Consider the following 22884-nt stretch of genomic DNA (forward strand, 5'->3'; position numbering starts at 1 on the left):
GCATTTTCATCCATTCCAACATTTATTAAAGATAAATATTATTACTGCTGTCTCAGTTTTCATCTTTTCCTTCATTATTCATCCTACCTTATACTTTGCCCATAATCTGGGATTTTACAGTTGGAGAAGTTATTAAATCTGTGGTTTGCTGACAAGACATCCAATTAGATTCCTCACAGCATTGCAGCATGCCACTTTAAAGCATTTAACAGAGTTCGTTACTAAAAAACTAAATGTCTTTTGGAATGATTTCAATTCTTTTAAATATCAACTGCCTCATGGCCTGTTAATTTACAGACTATTAATTTCAGTAAGGATGAGTTTAAACTGCAAGCATGATAATCAATGGCACAAGAGTCTCCAAGGAAGAAGGGAAATTAGGAGAAAAACCACTGGGGCATCCTGTTAGACTTAAGCAAAACTCTAATCCCACAGGAAATATTAATGAGGAAGCAGAGGCTGATCAAAACATAACAATAATAAACAATGCCATGATCTAGGGTTAAGTTGAACCTCACCTGTATTTCTTTGTCCCATTCATGAGCAGTGAAATCAGGGTCACTGGGTTTTGGATTTTTTTGGTTTTTTCTAGGATGGGTGGCTAACAGTACCACTCACAGGGATATTCAGGGAGATAAAAATATTAGCCAGTCAGGTCACCTCTATGGGCAGGGTTGCAGTGCCGTAAACAGGGGGGCACACCCTGAGCCTCTCCCCTTTTGAACCTTACCAGGATTCACCACCCACTCTCCCATTTGTATATAGCCTGTATGTAGTCCTGTTCAAAGATGAGTGGGCAGGACAAGGTGGACCTTGCTATGGTATATGTGGTCACCATATTCAGGGCCAGGGAGGATTTTTCCTGCAGACAAATTGGCTGGTCTGTATATTTTCACCTACCTCATAGAAAACATAACAACTTTGGCGGTTAAGGCATTGGGTTGTATACTTAGCTGATCAGGTAAAGGGGCCAGGGAGGGGCTGTCTCTGTCTGAGAGCCCACACAGGGGCCAACAGGCCATAGCAACCTTCTCAAAGGTGGCCCTGGCAGGTGACCCCCCCTTTCTACACCTACTTATCAACCAGCAGTCGGGCTGCTTGATACCAGATACATACCCAATGACTTTGGCCAAAGCCTATTCCATCTGCAATCAATAAAAGTTTTGACAATTTCCACCCAACATCAATGTCCTATGTCTTATTTCATACTGAGACCCTGCACCAGGTAGCAGGCATCATGTGCCTGGGTATGCAAATGACACTTGTTTTCTGTTAATAATCTTGTGTGGTAGCTGGAGTCCAAGGATTGAAAACTGTTGCCTTCCAGATATTGTTAGGTTCCAACTTTTGTCAGATCTAATAAGCATAGGTCAGGGGTTATTGGAGCTGTCACGCAGACACACCTGGAGGGACATAGATTTTCCTTCCCTGCTGTAAGCATCCAACGCCCACACCAGAACCAGAGTGTTTGTTTAGCTACAAGTCAGCTACAGAAAAACTTGTTTGGTAAAATAAAATTATCTGGAAATAGCTATAGAATTTACCAGTATTCTCATGACCTATTTATTGGATTTTTTGGTCATGTAAATATCACATTTGTTGCACTCTCAGCCAGATCACATAATTTTCTTCTTCATGTCTAAATAATTCAATGATAAGAAAGAAAAGGGGGGAACAACCTGCCATTTTAAGATGAGAGTTAAGACTATGGCATGTTGGCTCAAGTGCCACAGAATTGTGAAATCAGAAGCTAGGGTGGATGCCTCAATGAATGTATCCCATGACCATGCAATGTCACAAATATTGCTTGCTTACAACCAGCAAAGATCGCTGTTGCTGCCTTGGTCTTCCATTGCTAACCACCTGAGCTTTACTGGATTGCTAGAGGACTCCTCATGTGAGTTTTTGCTTTTTGCGTACCTCATTCCTTTTTTGTTGACCATTTTATTCCCTCTTACCCCTTCAAGGAAAGCTGTGAGGGTGAGTTACATGAAACCCCTCATGAGTGCTTTTCCCTCCTTAAAAAATGTTTAGGAGTTCTCTCATTTTATAGTTCAAATCAGGAAAAATAAATGCAGTAAATGGACAAAAGTACAAAGATTCACAAAATGTTTAGGGGTATGCATCCCCTTGTCCCCCCCCCATCTCTTTCTGTCATTCATATGCCCCCCCACTCACCCCAAGCATACACAGTAATACATTTTTCCTCATTATCTTGGGTGCACTTGATGCTCTCCCTCCCTTGAGTGTCTTCTATTTTTTTCTTGCCGTTATTGATTGTTAGAAATTTGTACTCATTAATTTCCCTTATGGCTTTAGTGTTTTCTTCTTCTTTTACATTTCTTACTGAGATTTTTTCAGGTTGATTAATTGGTTTGGATATATATATGATCTATAGATTAATTGTATTATGCAGGGGGAGGGATCTCACAAAAGATTCATCCACATTTTCAGTATAGGGCAAGATTGTCAAGGTGTCAGAGACACCTAGGCAGCTTTGAAGTGTTGGATATAATGATGTTTCGCTAATATAATGGCTTCTACCTAACATACAACTGATGAAGATCAACAGAAATTATGTTATGTGTCCAACTATTCCCATGCTCCAGGATTCCTGAACACTCTTTGCCTGTGACCTGATCACAGCCTGGGTGAAGTATTATTTTATATTTATTTTTCAATTCCCATTTAGATTTCAGCTGTTTAAATTAAATAGTTTTATTTGACAGAGCATCAGGATGAAAACAGGTAATATCTCATACTGCTCTAACACACAAACATAGGAACTAGGGACTCAATACTAGAGGCAGGAAAGGTGTGAGACTGCAGCGGCATCAATAACAGCAAGACTGGCCAGCAGATCATGCTCAGGCATAATCTTGACTCCAGTCACAGGAATGACATGCAATAATCATAGTGACTGACTACAGTTTTAATATTTCTCTTTTTCACATTTTGTTTGTCATCTTTCCAGTGCGCTCTCTCTCTCTCTCTCTCTCTCTCTCTCTCTCTCTCTCTCACACACACACACACACACACACACACGTGTGCACAGACACACACAAGCCCTTGTAGCTGTTCATTCATTAAATGGATGCACAGAGAAAATGTAATCAGAAAAGCTCACTTTCAAGATGCAGAAACATCATGAAAACTGACATTGGGTTCTACGGTTTTCAACTGGTTTTGCAGTTTGACCGACAATGGAGTAATACACCAATATTTGGGATGAATTAATTATTAACAGGAAATCAAGGTGAACATTCATTGTTTTATTACAGCCTGACAAACAAATAAGAACAAATGCTCAATAAATCCAACCCTGAATAAACTATATGCAAACAAATTAGGATGAATACTCAACAAATAGGTCATCTGGAGGTGTTCCAAGTAGTTTTTGAGTCTGTTGGTGAACAAGTATGCATTTTCAATCATCTAGGCTCTTTTATCAGACAATTCTTAAGTTTGATAGTGAGCACTCACACTTTACATTGTGGGTGCCCTTTGCAGGATTGCACATGGTGCTACAGTTCCCAGGGAACTTACTGGCAAACAGGGACTGGCCTGCCTCTCAGTGTTAATTTTTGGAGGTTCATGTCCAGCCTCAGTAGTCAAGTTTCATTGCTGGGAGGTGGTGCCAACAGTATCCAGGCAGTTGGCTTAGGAGATTCACCCTCCCTACCCTCCCTTAGTTTAATGTTCTCTTGTTTGCAGGTTAACTTTTTCTTCCTGTTTAGCAGGCACTGCTATGGTCTTTGACTGGTTGCTGTTGAAGGACAGTGAAGAAATTTTCCTGCATTGGCAGGTTTTGTCTTCCCTGTAGCAGTTCGTCACAACTTTGGCGGTTATGGCCTTGGATGGAATCCTTTAGTCTTTTCTTCCCTTTATGGGGGGGGGCATGAAGTGGTGATTCACCCCCCCCCTGCAGCGGCAATTCCAGGGTCCGCTCTTAAAGGGGTTATATATAAGGGGTGTCACTGGCCATACACTGAAAGTTTGTCAGTAAACTACCCTGCGTGTGGTAATATGGGCTGGGCTGCCTGCTACACTTATGTCTCACAGAGCACCCCCATATCCCATTTACCCTGATGAGCCCCAGTTCCTCCCAGCTGGGGGGTTGGGAGGGATACACGCCCACAGCCTAAGCCAAGGTCTTCCTACATTCAGAAGTTTAATAAAGTTGTAGCCTAATTTTAATTCCATATAACATTATCAGAGTCTTTATTCTTTCCTTATGATCCCTGGGGGCTGGGGCTGTCACTGCCTGGTCATGCAACTGGCAGAACTTCACCCTCTCTTTTATTTCATACTGCATTATATTTGTTGCCAACTGCTTGCCAATGAGATCAATTCTGCATGATATTAGAAATTAAGATGCCTCTAAATGTGCATATGGATTTGTGTGTCTAGATACTGGTGAGCTCTTGCATGCTGCTGTATTGTTTAAAACAGAACTTGCACAGATGAGCTATGTAAGCTCCTTTATTGAAATTATCCATACAAAATACTATTAACTTTAGTTGCTGCCAGCATAGAAATTGAAGCAACTGATGCTTAGCATTCACATAAGTTTTGCCTCACCATGAGCTTGAAAGCAGCCCTTTATCTGTTCTGCTGACTAATGTATGTGACCTATATTTGGTAGAAATATCCCTGAGAAACCATTGAGTTACATAATTTATTGGTGAAACTAACACTGAAAGCAAAGAGCATTGAGATTTTTCCACAAATCCCATCCTTAAATGTAAACATCAATTTATTTGGATTGTTGTCTTTGGGCTTTAACTGCACATAATGTTAAAGGACTGAATGCAATTGAAATGCAGTGTTTCTTTTGTAAAATAAATGAAATGAAATCACCCTCAACAGGTGCTGAGTAGAAACAGGGAGATTTTTCTCTTCTAATGTGATCCCACCTGCAAAGTTTCTATGCATTGACAGGACTACAGTCTTAGCAAATAATTACATGTCGTGCCCATTTGAATGTCAACATAATATAGAAGAATTGTTTATTTAACCTATATATAATGTGGTTTGCTCAGCCTACCATCCTGCCCATACGCTGAGTCAAAGAAACTCCTGCATCAGTTCTACAAGTGCAAAGCTTTATTAACACTACCTGCTGTTATTTAGATACACCTCAGCATGAAACAAGAAGAAGGAAATCAGACAGCCCCTGTGGCATTTATTCTCCTGGACTTCAATAGTGATGATGTACCGATACTACTTTTCATCCTGTTTCTACCAATCTACCTTGCAACCATGGCTGGAAACATCCTCATTATTATTCTAGTGATTCTTGATCAGCATCTTCACACACCCATGTATTTCTTCCTGGGAAACCTGTCATGCCTGGAGACTTGTTACAGCTCAACTGTCATGCCAAGGATGCTGGTCAGTTTTCTGACTGGAGACAGATCCATTTCTGTTCATGGATGCTTTGCACAGCTATATTTCTTTGGGCTACTTGCAACTACAGAATGTTACTTTCTGGCAGTGATGTCTTATGATCGTTACTTAGCAATATGTAAGCCATTGCATTATGCAATACTCATGAATGGAAGAATTTGCTTTCTGCTGATTGCTGGATCATGGATCAGTGGGTCACTACCTATCAATGTCATGATATTCTTGGTATCTCACCTGAGTTTCTGTGAGGCCAACAAAATAAACCATTTCTTCTGTGATTTCACCCCAATGATAAGACTTTCCTGTGATGACACCAAAGTGGCTGAAATGACAGCCTTCATTTTCTCCTCCATAGGCACTCTGCCCCCTCTTTTAATAACCATGGCATCTTATGTTTGTATTATCAAGAGCATTTTAAGGATCCCATCCACCACTGGGAAACAAAAAGCATTTTCTACATGTTCCTCTCACCTGACCGTGGTTGCTTGCTTCTATGGCTCCCTGATGATAGTCTATGTATTACCAAACAAGAGTTATCTGAGTGAGTTGAAGAAAGTATTCTCTCTATTCTATACTTTGCTCACCCCACTGGTCAATCCTCTTGTGTACAGTCTGAGGAACAAAGAAGTGAAGGAAGCAATAAAGAATACTTTATTTAAGATGATTCATAGAATTCATTAAGATTGAGGATAATGCGGGGGACGATGAGGATGCTTCATTAACATAGATTTAATTATTTCAATGTTTTTCATTGTCTTCTATTATATCCACATGATGTATTTAGTTGAAATCTTAATCAGGTAAGGATCTTTTGCATATGCTTTTTCTCATTGAAACTGCACTGCAAAATCTAGAGAAGCATGTGAGTTGCATTCTTCTCCATAATCACATTTGAAACACAAAATATTTTCATTGTGAAGAGCAGACCAATCAATTTTTTCATCCTTCCCTATTCTGAATTCTGAAGTAAGCCTCAACTGACAGTAGGACTCAAATCCTCTCACATGCCAGCCACTAGTATGACTTTCACAATCTCTCCTTCAAGCCCACTCCTTACTGAGGAGACAGTAAAGCCATTTCTGGACTATGCCAGCCTAAACAGCATGAGTAGTCACAAATGACACAATGTTCAATAACACAATATAAATTCCATGCACACAGAAAACTGGGCTGTCAAGCAAAATAGTGAGATGTTAACCTATACTGAGATTAATATGCACTAGACTGAAAGTTTAACTCATTCTTTTCTGAGTTGGGATGAATAAAAGGGAGTGAAAATTGCTCTGAAACTTCAACACAAGCATTTGTTTTGGTTGTTTTTGCCAGCAGTTGTTTCTTGATACCAGATTCCCTCCCACTAGGAGTCCCTGCAAAGCAATGCCCATCATTATACAGCATCATTCTATGGAAAAGCACCAGTCATTAGTTCTGTGAGGATAAACATCACCCCAAAAATATATGAAATGGGTGTTCCAGTTTTGCCACGTACAAATGTGGAAACTAATTGGGGTGGATATGTTTTGGCTCTTAATTATATGTTTCTACTTGACATGCTAAATTTCTGTGATCAGAGAATGTATTTCTATAGATAAACTTATTTATTAATAATGTTTATATACAACCCTTCATGAATAAAGAAAGCAGGTGGGATCTGGAATGCTTTCATGTGAGTCCAGACTTGAAGTTTGGGGTGAAACAGTCTAAAAATAGATTTACCATTTCATTTTATATTTCTGTGAGAACTAGGTGTAAGTTATATTATGATAAGATCAGTTCTCCTGGCTGAAGGACTGCCATTTCAAACATGTGAGAGAAATAATGAGATGATATCTGTTCATTCTTTCATTCTCTATGTTTATGCTCTGCCTCTCTCTCCCACCTGACCAGTGGTCTCCCTTGGGTAGAAACTTCATTTGCAGTCAACAATGGTTCTTGGGGGCTTTTGTGTTCTGCTTAGCTTTTCCCACTGAGAATAAAAGAATGGTGTAATTAACCTGGAATATGAGAAAGAATGTGTCTGTGAGACTGTGCAGATACAAATATAAATACAAATTGATATATTCAGTGTGTCAGAGCCTTCTTCTTAATAGTATAAACAGATCAGTGATGTTACCTGACCTTTCAAACATCATGAAACAAAGAACTTTCTAGAAATGGATGTGAAAATGCGTTGCCCTCAGCAGCAGGTACACTGAGATTTTGGGTAAAATTGCTTTAGGTACCCCCCCATTTTTACATTCATTTCAGGGATTTTTGACTCATTTAGGATCTTGTTGATGATTCTTCAATGGGAACAATCCTTAATGAGAAGAGAAGCAAGTTTTCCTGATAGCCAGCTCCCCATTATTACAGATTACCTTGCAATGCACCCAGTTCTCTCCCATTATTCACAGGGTTTCGTAATTTTTTATTTTATTCAATTAGGTTTTCCACTGCTTAAAAGAGGGAGAATTTTGCAAATTTTATACCATGCAACATTGTTCAAAATATGGATATCAGAAATGAGCATTTTTTAAAATTAATTTTTAAGTATGTTATCCTTTACATATAGAAAACATGACTCTCTTTCTAGAGCCAATATAAAATAATTTATTTTTATCCCACACTTTTAAGTGCAGTTCCTCCTATTGTGGATTTGTAGGGAAGCAGATCTGCTGCACAACCAATTTTCTTTTTCACTTTTGCACCCTGAATTTGCCTGTCTGTGATTGAACCTCCTCCTGAATAGTGGCAGTTTGACAGTGCCCTTCTTCTGAGTGAAGGATTTTCTGCAGCTCATGAGAAGTGAACAAACACACTACATAGCAACTTGTTAATAGATGCAGCAAAAACAATGCAAGCACTGGTGTATGTGTGTTGAATGATGGTTGCTTAATTCTTGTGTGGGGATGGGGGTGGAAACCTATTTTTTCAATTACTCAGTATATTACTTCCTATCTATAGATGCAGCATTTGAAAAACTCAGAATGGCAAAACATAACAGGTATCACCGAATTCCTTCTCCTTGGATTTAGGAATGTTGAGAACGTGAATATACTCCTCTTTTTGTTATTTCTAGTCATCTATATTGTGACTCTGTCTGGTAATCTCCTCATAGTTGCACTTGTCATGGCTGAGCAGCACCTTCACACTCCCATGTATTTCTTTCTGTCCAATTTGTCCTTTGTGGAGATATGCTACACCTCAAATATCTTACCCAGAATGCTGAACAGTTTTCTTACAGGGGACAAAACCATTTCTATTGTGGGCTGCATCTTACAGATGCATATATTTTCCACCCTGGCAGCTACTGAATGTTACCTCTTGGCAGTGATGTCATATGATCGCTACCTAGCCATATGTAGACCATTACATTATGTCACGCTTATGGACAACAGAACATGCATCCTGCTGGTTTCAGTATCCTGGTTAATTGGGTCGCTGCTTATAACCATCTTAACATCTTTGTTGACCCAGCTCACTTTCTGCAGTCAATATCAAATTGACCATTTCTTTTGTGATTTTACACCTTTAGTAAGACTGTCTTGCAGTGACACCTGGGTTATTGAAACTGCTGCTTTCATAACATCATCCATCGGAATTCTACCCACATTTCTCATAACTGTAACATCTTACATTTTTATCATCAGTACAATCCTAAAAATCCCATCTATGACTGGGAGGCAAAAGGCCTTTTCCACCTGCTCTTCTCATCTCACTGTTGTTTCGGTTTTCTATGGATCTTTAATGTTTGTCTACATCTTACCAACAACTGGTAAATTCAAAGAACTAAATAAGGTTTTCTCCTTTTTGTACACAATCCTAACTCCAATAGCCAATCCCTTCATATACAGCCTAAGGAACAAAGATGTAAAGGACACCCTTAGAAAAGCATTGTGCCAATTTGGGTTTTTTTCTTGTATTCATTGATATCGGAGAATACCAGAAATAAAGACTGGTGTAACTGTTATTGAAGGTCACAGAGATCTGTTATTCACGTCTGTGCGTTTCAATTACATGAATGGGTTTGAATCCAACTAAGTCATAGATACATTGAAATCCATGGACAAGACTAATTAAATCCATCAATTTTATTAGGTCTGTTACGATTGTAAGGGACAACCCATATCATATATTTAAGGTAGGTACATGTTTTTCCCCAAAGAACCTTGGGAACTGCATTTTTCCATTTACAGAGATACTATTTTCTGCATTTTTAACAAATACATTTCCCAGAATTTTCTGGCAGAAACCATGTGCTTTAAGTGTACTTTGGATGCGTTTTGAATGTTCGGTGTGGATCTGCTCTTAGATGGATACAAACCATGATGAATATGCCTCAACTCTTATTCTGCTGTTAATGGATACTGTCTATGTGCTGTTACATTTTATATATCTCAAAAACCTTGTATATTGATTTACTGATTGTGTATATTATATATGATCACAATGTATTGAAAAATTGTATAAAATGCATTATACAATATTGTATACCTTAAACAAGATAACTATTGACTGAATGGTTTTAAATAATCATATACCCATAAAATCACAATTTGACATTTATTTCAATACTTAGCAGCAGTTTTAGACTGGATGCTGTCCACTTAGGATTACAGTAGTTGTTTTGTTCTAAAACCAAGGGCAACCATGTGATTCGTGTTGGAACAAGCTTTGATCACCTAGGTAAGGCCTCAGCATTGGCTTAAAATAGACTGAATGTCACTTCACTCTCCTCAACTGCTGTTAAAGAGCAATGCATTACTTTGTATTTTGTATTGTTTCTTTGTAAATATTTTAAGGCTGTTTCCAGTAAATCTTTGAAACGCATTCTTGTGGTGGAAAGCTATTATTCTATTATTTATTTATTCATTTATTTATACCCTGTCTTTTTTCCTGATGGGACTCAAGGCATCTTATTAAAATGAGAACTGCTGAAAATATAAAAGCTTAATTTTGTATGTCTCTTTAAAATGGGTTACTTGAAAACAAAAATCTTTTGATATGTCATTTATATTACCCTATGAATTACAGTGATTTCAGCATCAAATATTCAAGTCTTTATTTTTTCTAGCTATCATCTGATTTATTTAGATGCAACTGAAAAGCAATAAGAAACAAGGAAATAAAACAGAGTCCATAACATTAATCCTCTTGTACTTTAATAATGAAGATATGTGAGTTTTATTTTCTATATTGTTTCTACCTATATAACCATAGATGGAAACATCCTCATTATTATTCTAATGATTCTTGATCAGCATCTTCACACACTCATGTACTTCTTCCTGGGAAATCTCTCCTGTCTGGAGACTTGCTATAGCTCAACTCTCATGCCAAAGATACTGGTCACTTTTCTGACTGGAGGCAAAACCATTTCTATCAATGGATGCTTTGCACCACTATGTTTATTTGGGCTTCTTGCAACTTCAAAATGCTGCAGAACCCCTCACAGAAGGAGCTGCCTCAGAACAATGGCATTCACCATATAGCAACATCCCATGGGAAAGCATTAGTCATTAGCAACTGTGAGGAGCACCATCATCAGTGCCACTGGAAAGCCAAGCTAGTGTTCTAAAAGCTTATTTCTAATCCCTGAACAAAAAGTCCAAAATGGGTGTGCCATTTTTGCCACGTACAAAGGTGGAAACTAATTGGGTTGGATATGTTTTGGCTCATTCTTAATTAAATTTCTGTGCTCAGAGAATGTATCTCTATCTATAGTTGGACATTTCTATTAATAATGTTTATATCCCACCCTTCATGAATATAGATAGCAGGTGATATTTGGCTTGAACAGTCATGTGAGCCCTCACCTGAAGTCTGAGGGCATACAGTCCAGAGATAGGTCTACCATGTTATTTTATATTTCTGTGAAAATTAGGCATAGTTATATTATGATAACATTGGTTCTCCTGGCTGGAGGGCTGCCATTTTAAATATGTGAGAGACATAATAAGATGATATCTGTTCATTCTTTCATCCTCAGTGTTTATGCTCTGCCTCTCTCTCTCCTACGTGACCAATAGTCTCCCTTGAATAGAAACTTCATTTGCAATCAGCAATGGCTCTTGGGGGCTTTTGTGTTCTGCTTGGCTTTCCCCACTGAGAATAAAAAAATAATGCAACTAACCTGGAATATGAGAGAGAATATGTCTGTTAGACTGTGCATTTACAAATATAAATACAAATGAATATATTCAGTGTTTCGTAGCCTTCTTATTAATAGTTTGGACATATCAATGGGTAAGCCAGAAAGACATCACCTGGACTTACAACTATCATGAAAGAAAGAACCTTCTAGAAATGGATGTGAAAAAGCAGGTACACTCAGATTTTAGGTAAATTGCTTAAAGTAGATTTTTAAAAATTCTACTCCTTCCAGTGATTTTTGACTCATTTAGGATCTTATTGAAGATTCCTCAGTGGGAACAATCTTTAATGAGAAGAGCAGCAATGTTTGTCATGTTTTCCTGAAATCCAGCTGTCCCCATTATGACTGCTCTTCCCTGAAATGCACCCCATGTCCTCCCATGAATATCATGCTTTCATAATTCTTATTTTGATTCTATTATGTTTTCCACTGTTTATGAGAAGGGAACTCAATTATGCATTTTAAAAAAAATACCAAACAACATTGTTCAAAAGATGGATACGGTATCTGACATGAACATTTATGTTTTGGATTGGTGTTGACTAATTCCGTAAGAGTCCTTGACTCAGTATATTATTTGTTAGTTGTAGAAGACATGACTCCCTTTCTGCAGCCAATATAAAACCATTTATTTTGCAGTTTTGCACCCATGGTGAAACGTCCTTGCCATTACACCTGGGTAATTGAAACTGCAGCACCAGCCTCAGGAATTCTGTCTATTTTTCTTGAAACTGTGATACCTTTTATTTTCGACAGCAGCACAGACCTGAAAATCCCATCCATGGCAAAAGATACTATCTACCTGCTCTTTTCAACACACTGCAGGTTAGATTTCTAGTTTAAAGGAACCGAGGCTATGATTTTTTTTAAAAAAGGAGGGGATAATAATCAACAGCCAAAACATTTAGACTAACATTGGCTCAAAACTTCTATCATGAATCTTCCTTACATTGCACACACCTCCTTTTTCTTTTACACCACGCATAGGCAAACTCTGGCCCCCCAGATGTTTTGGAACTACAATTTCCATCATACCTAGCTAACAAGACCAGTGGTCAGGGGTGATGGGAATTGTAGTTCCAAAACATGTGGAGGGCCGGAGTTTGCCTATGCCTGTTTTACACCTTACACCCATCCAACTTATCTATATTTCCTATGAAGTGCACACCTGTTTCCACATGTCTTAAGTTGCTTCTAGATGACTTAGAACCAAGAGTCATTAGAACCAAGGGTCATTGCACAAAGTTTGCAGAGAGGATAGACAGCATCAGGGAAGTTACACAATGTTGCAATTGTTATTCCACATATTTAAGAGCAGTTCCCCTTATTGTGGATTTGTGGGGAGCCAGATATGTTGCACAACAGCACAAGCCATTCTTTCTTTTTTACTTTTGCACCCTGAATTTGCCAGTCAGTGATTGAATCCTACCCCCAAATAATGGCAGTTTGAAAGTGCCCATCTTCGGACTCAATAATTTTCTGCAGATTTTCTGCAGCCCATGAGAAGTGAACAAACATATTACATAGCAACTTGTCAAGAGATGCAGCAAAACCAATGCAAGTGCTGATTTAAAATGGCCCTGCTCAAAAAGACATGTATATGGCACAATGGTGTATGTGTGTTGTGTGATGGTTGCTTAATTCTTGTGTGGGGATGGGGGTGGAAACCTATTTTTTCAATTACTCAGTATATTACTTCCTATCTATAGATGCAGCATTTGAAAAACTCAGAATGGCAAAACGTAACAGGTATCACCGAAATCATTCTCCTGGGATTTAGGAATGTTGAGAACTTGAATATACTCCTCTTTTTGTTATTTCTAGTCATCTATATTGTGACTCTGTCTGGTAATCTCCTCATAGTTGCACTTGTCATGGCTGAGCAGCACCTTCACACTCCCATGTATTTCTTTCTGTCAAATTTGTCCTTCGTGGAGATATGCTACACCTCAACTATCTTACCCAGAATGCTGAACAGTTTTCTTACAGGGGACAAAACCATTTCTTTTGTGGGCTGCATCCTACAGATGCATATATTTTCCACCTTGGGAGCTACTGAATGTTACCTCTTGGCAGTGATGTCATATGATCGCTACCTAGCCATATGTAGACCATTGCATTATGTCACGCTTATGGACAACAGAACATGCATCCTGCTGGTTTCAGTATCCTGGTTAATTGGGTCGCTGCTTATAACCATCTTAACATCTTTGTTGACCCAGCTCACTTTCTGCAGTCAATATCAAATTGACCATTTCTTTTGTGATTTTACACCTGTAGTAAGACTGTCTTGCAGTGATACCCGGGTTATTGAAACTGCAGCATTCATAACATCATCCATTGGAATTCTACCCACATTTCTCATAACTGTAACATCTTACATTTTTATCATCAGTACAATCCTAAAAATCCCATCTATGACTGGGAGGCAAAAGGCCTTTTCCACTTGCTCTTCTCATCTCACTGTTGTTTCGGTTTTCTATGGATCTTTAACATTTGTCTACATCTTACCAACAAGTGGTAAATTCAAAGATCTAAATAAGGTTTTCTCCTTCTTGTACACAATCCTAACTCCAATGGCTAATCCCTTCATATACAGCCTAAGGAACAAAGATGTAAAGGATATTCTTAGAAAAGCATTGTGCCAATTTGGGTTTTGTTCTTGTATTCATTGATATCGGAAAATACCAGAAATAAGCACTGGTGCAACTGCTGTTTGGACATTGTGGATGCCAATCCCCTCCCTGCATCACCCTAATTCAATACTGTTGCTTGGATTAGTAAAGTTGCTGTTGACTTGAATTCTCAGAAGATCGTTCAATTGGTTGATCTGTAACCAATCCAAGTCTGAGTTGTTTCTATTTCCTCTCAGTTTTTAGTATGCTACTATATTGTCTTCATTGTAAAAATGGTTTAAGGTGTAAGTTTAATACACATAAAATGCATTTTTTGTAGGCATTGTGTTTGAAAACATTTTACAAGAAAAGTTTGCATTAGGCACAAGTGGCTAAGCTCTGATGCTGATGGAAGCAAGTTGCTTAGGATCTATCTGGCACTAGAAAAAGGAAAGTTTTTGGAACTGTATGAAGGACTTAAAAGAAGATGGGTCCACATTGCTTGCTGTTAAAGAGCTATGTGTTACTTTGTATTTTGTTATGTTTCTTTGTAAATATTATAAGGCTGTATCCAGTAAAGCTTTGAAACCCATTCTTGTGGTGGAGAGCTATTAATATCTATCTATATCTATATCTATCTATCTATCTATCTATCTATCATCTATCATCTATCATCTATCATCTATCTATCTATCATCTATCTATCATCTATCTATCTATCTATCTATCTATCTATCCATCATCTCCCATCTTTTTCCCTGACAGGAAAAAAGTAGTGCTAAAAGTATCAAAGCATATTTTTGTATGTATCTTTAAAATGGGTCATATGCAAACCACAATCATTTGATATGTCCTTGATATTACCTTCCAAAGTGACTTCAGCATCATATATTCAAGTCTATTTTTTTTCTAGATTCTGTATGATTTATTTAGATGCAACTGAAAAGCAATGAGAAACAGCGAAATCAATCAAAGCCCATAAATTTCATTCTTATAGTTGAATAATGAAGATATTTGGGTTTTGTTTTCTATATTGTTTCTACATATCTAACTTGCAACCATGGCTGGAAACATCTTTATTATTATTCTAGTAATTCTTGATCAGTATTTATACACACCCATGTATTATTTCCAAGAATTATATCCTGGCTGGAGACTTGCTACAGCTCAACCATCATGCCAAGGATGGCAGTAAGTTTTCTTTAAGAATCAAGCAGGAGTAATGTGAAACAAAGCTGTCCCTCCTACTCTGCCTCTGTACTGTTTTGTGCTGAGCCACTTCTTGATAACTGTTCCATTTGTCTGCCGTATGGGTCACTGAGTTTCTCTCACTTTCTGATCTCCTAACTCATTTACTTAGCTCTTCCTCATCCAGCCAGTCCCTGACACAAAGATTCAAATGGAACAAAGTTGTATGTCCATATTTAGCCAGCGAATGGCCATGTGACTTTATGATGTAGTATTTCATCTATCCTCCAATTTGGTGGCTTTCTTTTTGCCATGGCAAAGACCAAACTAACTAGTAATCAAGTAAAAAGCATGGAAATAAAATCAATAAGACTACAAATAAAAACCAACACTACTAGATATAAACTAGTCCTAATGGAGAGAGAATGAAATTTCTAATTGGCATGGTGCAGCCCTGGAAGTCTCACTATGCTAGCCTAGAAGAATCATTCATGTCATATAAACCAGTATTCCAATTTATATTATGGAGAATGAAATGGGCAGATATCACTTAGTCAGAATACAGAATCTTGGCTTTGGATAACCCAGAAAGGTTTTTATAAATTATGATTTCTAACAGATATTTATTTTTTGGTAGTATGCATATTTATGGATTTCTAAACTGTCCTTGAGCTTAAGATATCACAGGGTTCCCTTGAGTTAAACAAATCCATCAGGGATTTGCCAGGAAGGAAGTTATGGATATAGTGTTAGGAGAACCACTAATTTCCCTTATGATTTAGGCACTGACTTTTCTGTGTCGATTTCCCATTGAGATTTTGCAAGCCGATTAATAGATTTGGATGCTTACATAAACTATAGAATGGTTGCATCTTGCAAGAGCTGACAAATATCAAGAAGAGATGCATCAAAATTTTCAGTGCAGCATCAGATTTTCAAGACTTCAGGGAAATCCTCCAGATGTATACTTGAAACTACTAGATACAGAACAGTTGCTAACAAGACATACATTCAAGATCTGACATGTGTTGGTCGTGCAGAAATGATGCTTGTGCAATTTTTCCCGTGAGACACATTTTGGTGTAATGCAGAGGGGGAAACCCATAATTCTTCAAGAATCCGGTTTGTTCTGGCTTTAAGGTAAGGAGCACAGTCAACTATTTAAGCGCAATCCTATAATGTGTCTCATGAATAGTAAATTCAACTAATTTCACTGGCGCTTACTCTCAGTTAAGCCAATATAGGATTTCAGCTTCCCTCCCTTCAAAATAGCTCTGAGAAATGAAAGCAAACAAATAGCTGGGAGTACTTACCATGTGGCTCTAATATTTGGCCCCTGGGAGGCATAGTTAAAATATTTTAATATTATATCATATTTTAACATACAAGACACATAGAGTTTAAATATATGGTTGGGAAAGGGTGTACCAGAACTGTGCAGGATCAGAACCCCCCACTTACCAGTTTTTAAGCAAGGGGATCTAATTCTGCTCCTTTGTGAGCAGATTCCCTGTATGGAAGGGAAACTGCTCATAAAAGAAAAGCAACCAGTACTGAACAGCTTCAGATTTCCTGGTTGAGAGTTGTTAAATGAGAAGATCCAATTCTGTGCAGTGCTGCTTCAAGGGTCAGCAAGATGTAGAGGCCTGGCAGGAAAAGTTAGAGGTTGGGAAAGAAAGGCATCCACCTGCACCCATACCTTGTCCCTTGAAGATGCAGCTGCCCAGTAGGTCCCTCCATTTTATGCTTCCTCCTCCTCCTTTCTCATGCCTGCCTCTCCTTCCTGCCTGAATTCTCACACCCTGCTGTTCAGGTTTTAATTTAAGAAGCCCAGGCAACTCTTTCACCATGAACCTGAATATGTCCAATCAGCTGCAATCTTTGGCTCCCAGATAGAGCCAATTTGCCTTGGGTCAACCTGGAAACCACTTACCCCTGCTGCATTTAACAAAGAGTCAACATACAGCTTAAAAATGCAGTTGGAAATGAAAGCACCAGCACTGTGAAGGATCAGATTCTCCTGCTTCCCAGCTTCCCAGCTATTAAGCAGGAGGAGCCAATCATGTATGGTGCTGTTCTTTCACAAGCAGCTTCCCTACAAGCAAGACAAGCCTCTCACAAAAAACCTAGTGATCAGCACTGTGCGAGGTAAAGAATTTCCTGGTTAAGAGCTCATAACAGAGAGAGTTTGATCCTGTGCTATGCCACTTTAGAAGGCAGGAAGGAGGAGAGGCCAAGCAGGAAGAAGGAGAAATCCATCAACCTGTCCACCTCACACAGATACATTCTCTGTCAAAAATGTAGCTGCCAAATGGGTTTTCTGCTCTTTCTCCTTTTTCTGCCTCATGACAGTCTCTCTTTCCTGCCTGAAACTCCACTCCCTGACAGCCCAGGACAAAGGGATCCACAGTTTCCCCAACCCAACTCAACTGAAGCCTGGATCTCTACAAATAGGTCTTATTTAGCTCCGGATTTAAATTTCAGTCCAATCCTTTGCACAGCCCTAGCCATTACCATTGTAATTCAATTTGTTTTTCACTTAATGTGAACACTCTGTCATATACAGTGCTATTTGTTCTAGAAAAAGAGGTGCCAAAACCATGAATGTCTCCCTTGCTCTCTTATAATGGCAATGGTGACCACCTAAGAGGGGCCGGAACTGAGTTCCACTGACTTCTGGTTGACAAAACCCCCTGGTCATATATACATGTCAATGTTTTTCTCAATATTGTCTGTCCCCCCCCCCCAGATGTCAATAAAGAGCAACGAGGAAGATGGAAATCAAACAGAGCCCATAACATTCATCCTCTTGGACTTTAATAATGAAGATCTGCAGGTTTTATTTTCTGTGTTGTTTCTACCTATCTACCTTGTGACCATGGCTGGAAACATCCTCATTATTCTATTAGTGGTGAATAATCAGCACCTCCACACACCCATGTATTTCTTCCTAGGAAATCTCTCCTGCCTGGAGACTTGCTATAGCTCAGCCATCATGCCGAGGATGCTGGTCAGTTTTCTGACTGGAGACAGAACCATTTCTGTTCATGGATGCTTTGCACAGCTGTATTTCTTTGGGTGTCTTGCTGGAACAGAATGTTACTTCCTAGCAGTAATGTCATATGATCGGTATTTAGCAATTTGCAAGCCACTGCATTATGTAATGCTCATGAATGGAAGAATTTGCATCATGCTTATTGTTGGATCATGGGTCAGTGGATCATTGGGTATTAGTGTCCTAATATATTTGGTATCTCAGCTGAGATTCTGTGGGCCCAACAAAATCAACCATTTTTTCTGTGATTTCACCCCCATGGTAAGACTTTCCTGCAATGAGACAGATTTGGTTGAACAGACAGCCTTCATTGTCTCCTCTTTAGCCACACTACCTCCTCTTCTAATAACTGTGTCATCTTATGTGAGCATTATCAAAAGTATTTTAAGAATCCCATCCACCATTGGTAAACAAAAGGCATTCTCTACATGCTCCTCTCACCTGACGGTGGTTGCTTGCTTCTATGGCTCCCTGATGATAGTCTATGTCTTACCAAACATGAGTTCCTTGATTGACCTGAAGAAACTATTATCTTTGTTATACACTATGCTCACCCCTCTGGTCAATCCCCTTGTGTACAGTCTGAGGAACAAAGAAGTAAAAGATGCAGCAAAGAAAACTTTCAAGCTGTTTCAGAGAGCTCACTAAATTTCTGGTAAAAATGTGGAGGAGACCACTAGTGCTATTGGCTTTATGATGTCAATGTTTTACTGGGACTGATTCTGATTAATTAACATATTTTGCCCCTGACTTCTTTATCAAAGCAGGAGTTCAACCTTGTATGAATATATAGCTTAGCTTCATATTGGTATTGAGTCCAGCATCAAGAGAAAGGATTATAGAAATAATCCTTTGGTTTATTCTTGTGGTTTATCCTTGTGGTTGTGATTTACAACAAGAGAAACCTCGCAGTGCATCATAAAACTACCTAAAAAGAAAAGAGGAATCTGAATCATATGTTGTCAGCCCATTGTTCCACTGTGTTGCCAATACTGACTGGTGGCAGCTCTCCAGAATTTCAGGCAGGACTCTCTGCAAAACATATGAGCAGATGCCAGGAACTGAACTTGGGATTTCCTGTGTACAACCACTGAACTATGGTCCTCCCCAAAATGCAACATATACACCTAACTGCAACATTTAAAAAAGTAGCTGTCTTTCAAAATCAGCACATCTCCAAATTTTGCAATGCAGGCCTTTCAGCAAGTAATGTGTACAAAAGACATACACTAGTAAAATTAAGATGGAAAGGTTTGTTATATTAGGGGGAAGTGCTTTGCAAAAATATGTTATGTCAGAGAAGATTGTATGCAAAAATGTGTTTATTTAGAGAGAGTCACACTACAATTCTTAAGCATTTTCATGAGTACATATTATTTGTTCTGCTTTTAAAATACAAACTGCCTTGGCCACTGGAGTTAAGAATGGAAAAATGAGAAACTGAGAGAAACCAAAACTGAATGTTTTGCTCATTCCTCTTCACAGTGCTGGGGCAGGTGGAGCTGATGAACATGAAAATCACTATCTCTCTGGTCATCTCATCATTTTCTGAGTGAAAAGGGAGTGCAGTAGTATCAACCCTATTATCTGCATGGATTATCTGAAGAGAAGGGCTTTGTGTGTAGGAGTCTGTGTATATGTGGCAAATATTTTCACCCCTGAACACATTTTTGCATTCATTTTTGCTGGTTTCAGAGACAATGCAACAGGCACTATAGTTGATCCTCCTTAGCCCAATTCAACATGGAAATAAAAAATCATTTTTCTATTTTTTATCACCCTTCTTAGACAGACCAGACTTGCATATGTGACTGACCGCTACTCCCCATTTCCTGTCTTGAACCAATACACTTATGCTTCCTGTTATAAAAAAAACCTCCTTCATATTGTATGTTTTAATCAATCTTAAACAAAGCTTAAACAAATTTGATGGGGGAAAAATGAGCTCAAACAAATTTAGCTTAAAGAAATTGTGTTCACAGCAGTGGTGGAGTGTAAGGTCCCACTGCCTGGGGCAGGTGCACAGGGTGCCCCACCCACCCAATGGGACAAGGTGAAGAGGGAGCCTGCTATTCACAAAACAAATTTTTTATGTTGCTCCTCATTACTAGAGAACTGGGAGTTTCTTTGATCTCAACAAATCCATCAGTGATTTGGAAAAAGCTTTGACATTAGAAACAGTAATAATTTCCCTCATGAGTCAGGTATCTCCTCTGTGTTCATTCTCCTTTGAGATTTTACAAGCAGATGGATAGATGTGAATATTAACTTAAGCTATAGATTGATGATATTCAGCAGTAGCTAACCCATATCCACATATCCATAATCCACATTTTCAGAGCAGCACTAGATGGCCACAAAATCTTCCAGATATATATTGAAAGATACTGGATGTAGGACTGTTACTAGCAGGACATACATTAAGTTGATGCCTGTGGAAATAATGATACTTGTGCAATTATTTCCATGATCTACAATTTTGGGTAAATCAGAGGAAAACTCAGAATTCATCTGGAAGCTGGTGAATTCTGGCTTTAAGGTAAGGAGCACATGAAACTTTTCCAGGAAAATCCTCTATAAGTTTCTTCAATAGTATGTTTCGCTAACTGCAGTGAGACTTACCCCAAGTTAGTGAGCATAGGATTTCAGCTTTAAAAAAAACAAAACAAAAACAAACAAACCTGTAGCTCTCAGAAACTAAGGAACATACTTCCCAGAAAGCTTTACACAGCCCCTCCTATCAACCTAGTGGCTCAGATTGTTCTGGATTTGTCTTTGGATTAGAAGCTCTACTGACTGTTGCACAAATTCACATTGAATTCAAAGTGATTTGCTTAAGAGTAGATGTGCATTGGATTGGATAACACTCTAAATGTGTCAGAGATTGTTGGATAACAGTGGATAGCTTGTGTCAATGATATATTTGGATTGCTGTTGTTAATGTTGTGATGTAACCCAATACAGAGAGTTTTGTTTGCTTAAATGTGGGTTGAGTACAAGCTACCATCCTTTAGAATGTCATTAATATAATCCTATGAATTAAAGTGAATCCAGAATCAAATGCTCAAGTCAAATTCTTTCTTAATAATGTCTTATTTATTTAGATGCAACTGAAAAACAATGATAGAGATGGAAATCAAACAGAGACCATAATGTTTATCCTCTTGGACTTTAATAATGAAGATCTGTGGGTTTTATTTTCCATACTGTTTCTTCCTGTTTACCTTGTGACCATAGCTGGGAACATCCTCATTGTTATTCTAGTGATTCTTGATCAGCGTCTTCACACACCCATGTATTTCTTCCTGGGAAACCTGTCCTGCCTGGAGACCTGCTACAGCTCAACCATCATGCCAAGGATGCTGGTCAGTTTTCTGACTGGAGACAGATCCATTTCTGTTCATGGATGCTTTGCACAGCTATATTTCTTTGGGTTTCTTGCTGCTACAGAATGTTACTTTCTAGCAGTGATGTCTTATGATCGTTACTTAGCAATTTGCAGGCCACTGCATTATGTGATGCTCATGGATGGCAGAATTTGTATCATGCTCATTGCTGGGTCTTGGATCACTGGCTCATTGGGTATCAGCATCATAATATTTTTTGTATCTCAGCTGAGATTCTGTGGTCCCAACAAAATCAATCATTTCTTCTGTGATTTAACCCCTGTGATAAGACTCTCCTGCGATAAGACTGATTTAGTTGAAATGACAGCTTTCATCATCTCCTCTATAGGTACTCTGCCACCTCTTCTAATAACCATATCGTCTTATGTTGGCATCATCAAAAACATTATAAGAATCCCATCTACCACTGGTAAACAAAAGGCATTCTCTACATGCTCCTCTCACCTGACTGTGGTTGCTTGCTTCTATGGTTCGCTGATGATTGTCTATGTCTTACCAAATATGAGTTCACTGAGTGATTTGAAAAAACTTTTTTCTCTGTTCTACACTCTGCTCACCCCACTGGTCAACCCCATTATATACAGTTTGAGGAACAAGGAGGTAAAGGATGCAGCAAAGAAAACTTTCAAGCTGCTTCACAGAACTGATTAGAATTCAGGTCAAAAAGTGTGGAGAACATTGACTGCATTGGCTTCACAATATGAATGCTTACAAAAACAGGTCATTAATATATTTTGCCTCTGCCTTGTTTATCAAGGAAGGAATTTGAAAAAAATAATTTTACTTGACATGAATTTTACACTTTGGTTTCATATTGGTTATTGAATGCAGCATTGCTGTGTTTTGCAATGAAAGAAAGAAACAATCTCATAGCACGTCACAAAATTTCCCAGAAATAACAAAGGAAGGTGACCGATATAGAGTCCAGAGTTTCAGGCACTATGATAGTTCCCAAGTATGTAACATATAACTCCAGAATTCTAAATGCCTATCATATGTGATGCTATTCAAGCTGGCTTTGGGCAGCTAAGAAATAGGAAGTTTAGGGGCATATACAGATTGCTGTTGACTTTTTGA

General features: G+C 38.5%; 5 protein-coding genes across 5 annotated transcripts; all 5 read left to right on the top strand.

Moving 5' to 3' along the window:
* Positions 1–5157: 5157 nt before the first annotated feature.
* On the top strand, positions 5158–6090 carry LOC128400690 (olfactory receptor 1020-like). Its single transcript, XM_053363102.1, has one exon. The coding sequence runs from the start codon at positions 5263–5265 to the stop codon at positions 6088–6090; it is 828 nt and encodes a 275-aa protein (XP_053219077.1). The 5' UTR covers positions 5158–5262.
* A 2262-nt stretch (positions 6091–8352) lies between these two features.
* On the top strand, positions 8353–9318 carry LOC128400438 (olfactory receptor 2AP1-like). Its single transcript, XM_053362627.1, has one exon. The coding sequence runs from the start codon at positions 8353–8355 to the stop codon at positions 9316–9318; it is 966 nt and encodes a 321-aa protein (XP_053218602.1).
* A 3933-nt stretch (positions 9319–13251) lies between these two features.
* Positions 13252–14217, top strand: LOC128400439 (olfactory receptor 2AP1-like). The gene has a single exon (XM_053362628.1). The coding sequence runs from the start codon at positions 13252–13254 to the stop codon at positions 14215–14217; it is 966 nt and encodes a 321-aa protein (XP_053218603.1).
* A 3835-nt stretch (positions 14218–18052) lies between these two features.
* LOC128400760 (olfactory receptor 6F1-like) lies at positions 18053–19048 on the top strand. Its single transcript, XM_053363220.1, has one exon. It carries the CDS (start codon positions 18053–18055, stop codon positions 19046–19048), a length of 996 nt encoding a protein of 331 aa, XP_053219195.1.
* Positions 19049–21504: 2456 nt separating this feature from the next.
* Positions 21505–22458, top strand: LOC128400441 (olfactory receptor 6B1-like). Its single transcript, XM_053362629.1, has one exon. The coding sequence runs from the start codon at positions 21505–21507 to the stop codon at positions 22456–22458; it is 954 nt and encodes a 317-aa protein (XP_053218604.1).
* Positions 22459–22884: the final 426 nt, after the last annotated feature.

The sequence above is a fragment of the Podarcis raffonei genome, chromosome 13, assembly GCF_027172205.1.
Source record: "Podarcis raffonei isolate rPodRaf1 chromosome 13, rPodRaf1.pri, whole genome shotgun sequence".
In the NCBI taxonomy this organism is placed as follows: domain Eukaryota; kingdom Metazoa; phylum Chordata; class Lepidosauria; order Squamata; family Lacertidae; genus Podarcis; species Podarcis raffonei.